The sequence below is a fragment of the Marmota flaviventris genome, chromosome X (assembly GCF_047511675.1).
Source record: "Marmota flaviventris isolate mMarFla1 chromosome X, mMarFla1.hap1, whole genome shotgun sequence".
NCBI lineage: Eukaryota > Metazoa > Chordata > Mammalia > Rodentia > Sciuridae > Marmota > Marmota flaviventris.
In genome coordinates this window covers 20,015,653-20,025,014 of record NC_092518.1, presented here as the reverse complement: position 1 = coordinate 20,025,014, position 9,362 = coordinate 20,015,653, and the positions used below count along the sequence as shown (strand labels likewise).

The window sequence follows — 9,362 nt, the reverse complement described above, 5'->3', positions numbered from 1 at the left end:
TGCTTTTTAAGCTATTAGCTTATGGTCAGTTTTTAATGGTAGCCCTAAAACTCTAAAACACTGCCTTTAAGTAGATACTTCTTTGGAATCTATATTATCTGTGATCCCAAAGTTACTCTTGAAAGTGTACTTTAATGGCCTAATAATTATTCCACTTGTGATGGAGGAATTCCTCCAGTGTGTTAATGTTGTATGCAAACACACAACGCTGGACACTGCACAGATGACTCCTTCCTGAGGGAGGAAGACACTATATGCTGCACAAGACCACATGGGAGTTACACTCAGAAACAGAGTAAATAAGTAGAAGACAGGATTTGTAGATTAAGAAGAAGAGGTGATTTTTTTGTTTGAATAAGTCCAAAAGCTTCTGTATCTAATCTTCTTAATAAAGATACTTGTTTGGCAAGGAGATCTTATCTATAGTACATATTGGGGAACTTGCAGTTAGGTCATTTGAGGCCCTGCTGGTTTCATGAAATTTCAAGGCAATACATAATATTGGATCTTATATTATAGGCCTTCCACTACAGTTTTCCATTCAAGGGTCTTCTTTTTAAAATTTGTGACAGAGTTTCTAAGGGTATGGCCTCTGCTCACCAACCCCACAGCCACGTAGAGATCACCATGAAGCTTAATTTTAAAGTTGCATCACATTGACTTGAAGTTTCCTGACATTCAAATTGCCTTGCCACAGGCAATTTCTTCTCCTTTTCATTCATTCTTTCTACTATCCTATGAGTCATATAGGGTATCTCAACATTTTCCTCATATGAGTGTAGCTCCCAGTTTCTAAAATTATGGGTAGAATCTATATCTTAGCAATTCTTGTATGATCACAGAACCTCCCAAGGAAGAGATAATCAACTGATGTTTTGGGAATAAGAACAGTGAGCAAGAAGTCTGACTTATACCCTATTATTAATAAGCTAACCATATCAAGGTATAAACCATTCAATTACATAATAAAGACTAAAAGAAATGAGGGAATCCAAGATTGATCATGTTTTATTTTTTTACTCTTCTATTTTCTCAACTGCTTTATTATTGTTTTTTTCATATTTCCAAGAAAACTCTTATTGTTGTGTCATGTTTTCTTATAAGAAGGTCTCAGACTAAAATAGGTCTAAGAGAGGCTGTTGGATATAGTCATGTGTTTTAGTCAGCTTTTTCACTGCTGTGACCAAGGAACCTGACAAGGAAAATTAGAAGAGGTTTCAGAGGTCTCAGTCCATAGAAGCCCAGCTTCCTTAGGGCTTGAGGTGAAATAGAACATCATGGACAATGAGTGTGGTGGAGGGAAACAGGTCAGGACATGGAACCAGGAAGGGGGAGGAGAGAGAGAGAGAGAGAGAGAGAGAGAGAGAGAGAGAGAGAGAGAGAGAGAGAGAGAGAGAGAGAGAGAGAGAGAGAGAAAGAATGAGAATGAATATCAGAGACAGACAAACACTGACTCTACTCACGGGATACAAAATATATACCTCAAAGACATATCCCAATGACCCACCTCTTCTAACTACACCCTATCTGACTTCAATTATCACTCACCTAATCCCTATTCAGGGGATTAATTCACTGAATGGGTTAAGATTATCATAACCCAATCATTCCCCCTCTAAAACTTATTGCATTGTCCCACACATGAACTTTTTTGCAGGGGGAACACCTCATATTTAACCATAACACCATAGAACATACCTGGCTTTGGCAGTAGTGTCGAGACTGGCTGAAATTCTCTCTTGTGATCTCTCTTCTTCATCTTTCAAAGCTTTTTCATATAATGTTGAGAAAGCGGGAGGAACTATACTGTTGACCTTGGCCAAAAATTCTAGAACTTTCATCTTGCTGGCTTCAGTGTAGGCTTCTGGACCTCACAGGAATTCATAGTGTGGAGAATTATTGTTGATCACCTGCTGGTACACCAGGAATTTAGCCTTAACATATCTTTGGTGATGAGTTTCCTAGGCTCTCCATAGATGAAGTCCTTCCTCCCCAATGTATACTCACAACATCTTCAGGATTTTCCAGGAAAGTCATTAGGAGACCAGTTGTGGGTTACCCCATGCCAGCATGAATTCTCCTATTGTTGGGGAGTTTCAATTTGCTGACAAGGTCATATAAGTTACTGTTTGACTCAACTTCTACATCAACTACAAAAACAACCTCAATATGTCAGAGACTCTCCTGAGGATCTCAGCAAACTGGTCTTGGTACTTCTGGTCAACAATGTTCAGCATGTCTTCATTGGTAATGGGCTGTTTTATTTTATACTTTATATACTTTCATTTTACAATTAACAAATTCACCTTCATAGCTAGAGAATCAGGCATGATGCGTCTCACTGGAAGTTGAGATCTCTGAGGAACTTGAATATTCCTCATCTTGGCTGTTATCACCCTCATCATATCTTGTGCCTAAAAACATCTGCATAAATAGTGGTAGCATCTAAAATGCTACAAAGCCTCTGGGGAATGCTACTTGACTCAGAAGCAGATGAGCTCTGGGGAATATCCTCAAGAACAGGAGAAGAAAAGGGAGAGGCTCTTCCTCCACTGCTGTGTTAGCATATGCTCCTCTGTGACCATGGGAGTAATCTCAGGCCTGTCAGCATTTCTTGTGGATGGGGAACATGCTATTCTGACCCCAAGGTATGTTGGCTGTGGTCAGAGACAGTAGGCAGGAGTGTGTGTGTGTAAGAGAACAGCTTATGAGGAAACCCTGGGGAGGGAGATGAAGAAGCTGTGTGCACCTTCAGGATGGAAATTCCATTATGGCTAGAAGGAAGACTGAATTTGCAGTTTTGCTTTTTTTTAATTTATAGGTTTCTATTTGTTCTTTTTAGTTATACTTGACAGTAGTATTTTGGCAGATTATACATGCATGGAGTATAAATTATTCTATTTAGGATCCCACTCTTGTGATTGTACATGATATGGAGTTATCCTGGTCAAGTATTCAAATACAAGGCTAGGAAAGTTATGACCAAGTAATTCTGTCTTTCGTATTCCCTTCGTCCTCTGTTCTGTACTGGGTGAGAACATAATCCAATGGATTTCTGTTATTTCCCTCCCCAACCTCCCTTATTTTGGTTTAACATCCACAAATCAGAGAGAACATTTGGCCTTTGATTTTTGGGGATTGGCTTATTTACTTAACATGATATTCTCCAGTTCCATCCATTTACCACCAAATGCTATGATTCCATTTTTCTCTATGGCTGAGTAATATTCCATTGTGTATATTACCACATTTTCTTTACATTTAAAGTTTTCTGTGAGGAAACTGCTCTAGAAACTCACTGAGCTCCACCTCTCCTGTCCACTCTCTACTATTGGAAACCTGTAGAGGAAGAGGAAGATAGAGTAAGCCTTAGCCTGTAAGTTGAGGAGTCCTCTTATTCCACATTCACAACCATCATGTCAACTGGTAGTGGGCAATGGGAGCCATTCCCTCTCCTGCTCTGAAATTAACATTGCAAATCTACCTGGCATCTACAAGAAGGGAAGTTAAAGGACCATTCAACTTATTATTCCTGTTCAGGTGACCTCAGTATTGACAGATCAATGGGGAATTTTATGTTCTCACCTCTTTGTAGTCCTTAGTCTTCACCCAGTCTTCTCAAATCAGCACACATGACTTGGGACCCCCCACATCTGTTTGAATGGTGGCTACACCTTCAGACTAAGGGTCTCACCTCTTGAAGGCCTGACTTAAATAAATTATGGGAACTTCATCTTGAAAACCCTGTCCTGGGTCTTAAAGGACTGAAAGCAGGGCAGGGCCAGATTCTTCACTGCCCTTTTTATTTAATAATGGTTATCCTCTTGTTTTGATGCTTGGCATGATGTAGAACATCTCATTTTTTGTCCTGAGGCATGTCCCCTCATTGTAAGGACAAAACTCCCCAAAACAGATGGATATGTGGGTCTTCTCAGCTTACCTTACCTGTCCTTGGTCTCTTGAGGCTAAGAGTAAGGAATGGATTTTCTGATGCTTCAGCTATTATGGGATGAATGGTTCCCTTAATTCTCAGGGCATTCTCCGTGGCCTTTGGACAACGTGGAAATCCTCCCAATGCTGACCTTACTTGTGATCCCTGACCTCTTGTGACACCATAGAAGTAAGTATATCACATTATGTCAACAATGCTCAGGTATCCCTGGGATGCCAGCAAGAGTGGGGCACTGTGAAGTCCTTTTGGTCCTGAGGATGAAGGATTGCCTGTGTCCTCACTGAGAACCCTCATCTTAACTCTTGGCAGGGACTGGGACTCCTTCTTTTGCTTATATAAGGGCCCTCCCTCTGACCAAGGACCTGAATCCCTTCTCTTAGAAGCCAACCTGATAGCCCTACCCAAAGCTTCTGAGAGTAATGGCAGGGGCAGGCTCTGTGCCGTCTCTGACTTCTGGAATCTGTGGTACCATCACTATCATGTTTCTGCACTTGATTCCTAGGAGGGCACAGGACACTCCTCTCCACTGTCCTAGGTTGCAAACCCTCAGACCAAGATTCTTATTCCCTAAGGCCCCAGTGAGAGAAGTTGAGGAATGTTACATAGGGCCCAGTTTGTGTCCTTCCAAGGATGATATAAAAATTTAGGATTCTTGTGGCTCTGTTTGGGGCAGGGTTGTAACTTCAACATTTTGAAGGACCTCAGTTTCCCCTTTCTTTTTTATTAATTGATTTTAACTGATACAGAAAATAATATATATATATATATATATATATATATATATATATATATATATATACACACACACACACACACATTAATAATCTTCAATATGATATTTTGATACATGCATACTTTGTATAATGTTTAGATTAAGTTAAACATACATGTCTCCTCACCATTTCTTTTTTTAAACTTTAAAAAAGATTTTTTTAGTTGTAGATGGATACTACCTTTATTTTATTTACTTATTTATATGTGGTGCTGAGTATTGAACCCAGTACCTCACACATGCTGGCAAGTGCTCTACCACTGAGTCACAGTCGTAGCCCCCTCACTTACCATTTATTTATGGTGAAAACATTAAAAATCCTTTCTTCTTTTTGAAATGTATAGTGCATAATTGTTATCTATAGTTACCTTCCTGGGCAATAGCACATCAGAACATCTTGCTCCTCTCTTAACTGTAACTTAGTACACATGGATCAACCTTCTCCCACCCCAAACCCCTCTTTCCAGCTTCTGGTAAATTCCATTCTACTTTCAGCTTTGTGAGATCAGCTCTTTTAGATTAAACCTATGAGTGAGATCATGTGATACATAAGTGAAAGAAGCCAGGCACAGACTCTTTTGATTCAGCTCATCCAAGTCAAACAAGGCTCTCATGTACCTGAGAACCCTAAATACTGAGAATAGGTAGACTAGTTTTTCTGTGACTCATTTTTTATGGGGTATTTGTATCATCAGTTTTTATTCCTTAGAGTTTTCATATCAATTCTATTCACTTTATGGGAGGCTACCAGAAAAATGCCACATCAGTATAAACTCCTGATTATTTCCCCTCTGTAAACCTTGCAGATAATAGGTTGTTTCCCAGGAGTGATGTGAGATGGGGAAGCACAAAGCAGAGAGCCAAGGGCAGGTGTTTTGCTGTCAGACACAAAACATGCTGATCTATAGCTTATCATCAGCTAGACTTAGTTTCTTATGTAACTTCTTTCAAATATACACACATTCTCAGGGAAGGGCTGAGCCAGAAAATTTTGTGGTCTATTGACATTGACCTTGTGTATAATTATATTGTCAACCAAAATATTTTGAGGTTTATTGACATTGACTTTGTGTATAATTATATTGTTAACCAATCTCTTTCTTTATTCATACCTTGCATTTATATTGGTATTTTCAGTGCTTATTGCTTGAGCTATGTGTTCCAAAGCAGTATTTTGAGTTTGAAGTCTTGTTTTTTTATCACCTGAAATAGATTTTGAAGTGATGAGCAGAAAATGAATAACCAGTACAAGGTCTGCCTCAGGCTTGGAGGAGTACATCAGTGTGGACCCTAGAGGAATACAGAGTCAGAGTCCAGCTCTGTCACTACCAATCATGTGAACCTGAGAAAATTCCAAGTTCTTTCTCTGCAAAGTTAACCTGATAAACTCTAACATGTAGGGTTCAGGAATATGAAATGTATGTGTGTGTGTGTGTGTGTGTGTGTGTATATATATATATATATATATATATATATATATATATATATTAGAATATGTTTGAGAATATGCAAGTTCAAATGACATAGACATGCACATCAGCTGAAAGGCTGTTGGGCAACTAAAACCAGTCTTTTCCCATTAGATCATCTGTTATTTAATTTGGTTGTCGTATTCTGCTGTAGGCAATTTAAAGTTCCTAATTTGTGTTAAGGACCAACAACCTTCTTCAGAGGTGCTTTCCATCCAAATAACCTTTTTTCATCCCTTTCATTCCAAAAATTGAGCCCTCAGAGTTTGACAAATTATAATCTAAGTAACATAACAAAAATTCTCTTAACTGGAGCAGAATCTGGTTCTATCAGCCCATGATAAGAGCATAGTTCAGTGTCTTCTTGGCTTTTCAAGGGGGTATCACCCATATTTCTTAGAAACTCCCTGAGTATCATATGTGAGTGCTTTATATATATCTGCACTAGGGAAAGCACAGATTCCTTCTGTTCCTGTACCAGCTGGATTTCTTCTGGTAACTTAAAATTCCAAAGTAACTATTAAGATTTGTTTCCCATTCTAGACTTAGTTTCTCAACTCTGAGATGCCACATCTAATGGTCTGACCCTTGCTCACTAATAGCACATCTTCTCCCAGCCCACAATGAAGCCTCACTTGCATGAAGACACTTGCAATTCCCTAATGTTCAAAATTGTATTGATGAAAAAATTTATAATTGGTTTTCATCTGAAATCTCATCTTCCTAATCACTTATTTCTACTTGTTCTTTATCGCTTAGTAACTAACCATATTGCTTATAAAACAGCTGTTGCTATACTCTAGAAACTTCTGGAAAGTGGTTGTATCTTCATTTTTTTGGTTCTGGGAATTGAACCCAGGGTTGCTCAATCACTGAGCCACATCCCCAGCCCTATTTTGTATTTTATTTACAGACAGGGTTTCACTGAGTTGCTTATGGCCTCGCTAATTTGCTGAGATTAGCTTTGAACTCATGATCCTCCTGCCTCAGCCTCCTGAGCTGCTGGGATTATAGGTGTGTGCCACTGTGCCTAGCTATATCTTCTTTATCTTACCATATTCAGTGCTTCTTTATCTTACCATATTCAGGACTTCCAAAGAGCAGATGTTCAACTAATGCTAGGGAAAATTAATTAAAAACAACAAAAGAGTGAGTTACAACTTTATTATTATTTAATTTCACATAAATTAGAATAAAGTAAGTAAATCCAAGATGTCATTTAATATTGCAAGCAAAAGACAGAAAAGATTATAGGCAACTATAAATTAACCATTTTTTTTTGTTACACAATTTGTGATGCCAACAATTTTCCAGTGTAAGAGGAAAAAAACATTTTTGAAAAAAAAAAATAAATCTAGGTCTTTTTAATTTATACTAAAATAACTATTACAAGGAATAAACCAAATCAAGAATTAAGCATCTTTTACATTTATCTTTTTACATTTTTTTCTCCATAATGTCATTCACAATTTTTAATGTAGGGTTCTTTCACATTTCCTTGAAAACCCCAGTGCTGGTAACATGCTGACTAGTTCTGGATCACAAAGAAAACATGGTCTGTGAATTTTTTTTAGAACTACTACAACTGTACCTTCCAGACCCATTACACAGCCGTGAATGTGAGAGCCAGATAACTGACAAGGTTATAAACAGAAGCACAATAAATCTTCAATTAAAAGGAACAACATTGTAAAATAACAACCCAAATTAGATTTCTACTTATGCATAATAGGAAAAGAAGACCACCAACATTTTGCTTCCTCCAGCCCACTGCTCTCCATCCCACATAAAGCTAACTCCTCTTCAAATATACAGCAAACACCCGACCTCAGACACAACTAGATGTGAGACGGTCTGTGGGGCAGGACCTTGGAAACAGCCCTAGGCCTGGTAGGTGCACCCACTCTACCCACAGCTTTCTCTCTTGCTTTCTCCTCCTCATCTCTCAAAGCCTCCTCATACAGATTAGGGAAGGCATTAGGGTTGGTATCATTAATCTTGGCCAAAACCTCCAGGACCTTCATTTTGCTGGTTTCTGCATGGGCTCTGGGACCCCACAGGAATTCAAAGCTGGGAGGGTCACTACCAGGCACCTGGCGGTACTCCAGGTACTTTTTCTGCACTAAATCTTTGGTGATGAGCTTCCGGGGCTCCCCAAAGATCAAGTGCCTCCTCCCAGCATAGATCCCCAACACATTCAGGAATTCCCAGATCTCTGCCTCAGTGGCACGGTTGCCCTTCATGAAGATCACACCCAGGAGGGTCATCAGGAGACCGGTCTTGGGCAAGCCCCTACTGCCACTCAGACTTCCTTCACTGGAGAGCCCCAGCTTGCTGATAAGGAGGTAGGAGTGACTGTTGGGATCCACTTCCTTCAACTCTAGGCCAAAGACCAGCTCCACACGCTCGGAGGTTCTCCTGAGGATCTCAGGGAAGTACTCCTTGTACTTCTTGTTGACCACCTTCAGCATATCTGCCTGTGTAATGGGCTCTTTTGTTTTATACTTCTCCAGCAAGTACTGCACCAACAGACTGGACTTCCTGGTGAGAGGATCTCTGCTTGAGCTCTCAGGAGAGGCTGCTGCCTGGGAGCTGCCTGGCATTCTCTCCTGGGCACCTGCTTCAGAGCTTTTGCAGGAATCACCTGCACCAAGAGAGCTAGAGGGTGGGGCTCTCTGAGACACCTGGCTAATGCCAGCAGCAGGGGAGCTGGGGAGTGCACCCTCACCAAGAGGAGAGGAGCAGGGAGACCCCACTTCCTCCTCTGCAGTGGCCTGAGCACCCCTGAGGCCCTGGGTTTCATCGCGGGCCTGCTGGCGCTTGGCTCGGGAACGCAGCTTACTCTTCTGACCCCTAGGCATGACTGTTGTCAGGGACAGCAGGCAAGGAGTGTTGGCACAAGGGATGGAAAGGCTGGGACCTGGATTGGGGAGAATGGCGACAAGTGAGCAAGGTCATCAGGAAGAGAGCACCCTGGCTTTAACCGAGGCCCCCTCTGCCGCTTTCCTTGAGGGGAGTGCTCCAGAGCAGTGGTGGGCTCCCTCACTACTTCATTCAGAGGCACCCAGGACACCAGGAGACACCTGAGTCCCTTGTGTTAGGATGAGTGTGGTTTCCACAGTGATCAGAGTCCTCCTCTGGACCCTTCCTATGGCTGGGGAATCTCTCG

The 9,362-nt window shown here is 40.7% G+C and overlaps 1 protein-coding gene and 1 pseudogene across 1 annotated transcript; both read right to left on the bottom strand.

Moving 5' to 3' along the window:
- Positions 1-1,158: 1,158 nt before the first annotated feature.
- On the bottom strand, positions 1,159-2,424 carry LOC114086010 (melanoma-associated antigen B5-like; annotated as a pseudogene).
- A 5,607-nt stretch (positions 2,425-8,031) lies between these two features.
- Positions 8,032-9,054, bottom strand: LOC114084416 (melanoma-associated antigen B2-like). The gene has a single exon (XM_027925514.2). The coding sequence runs from the start codon at positions 9,052-9,054 to the stop codon at positions 8,032-8,034; it is 1,023 nt and encodes a 340-aa protein (XP_027781315.2).
- Between the last annotated feature and the right edge of the window lie 308 nt (positions 9,055-9,362).

Coding starts and splice junctions, on each gene's coding strand:
- LOC114084416 (XM_027925514.2), bottom strand. CDS start 9,054: ATGCCTAGGGGTCAGAAGAGTAAGCTGCGTTCCCGAGCCAAGCGCCAG.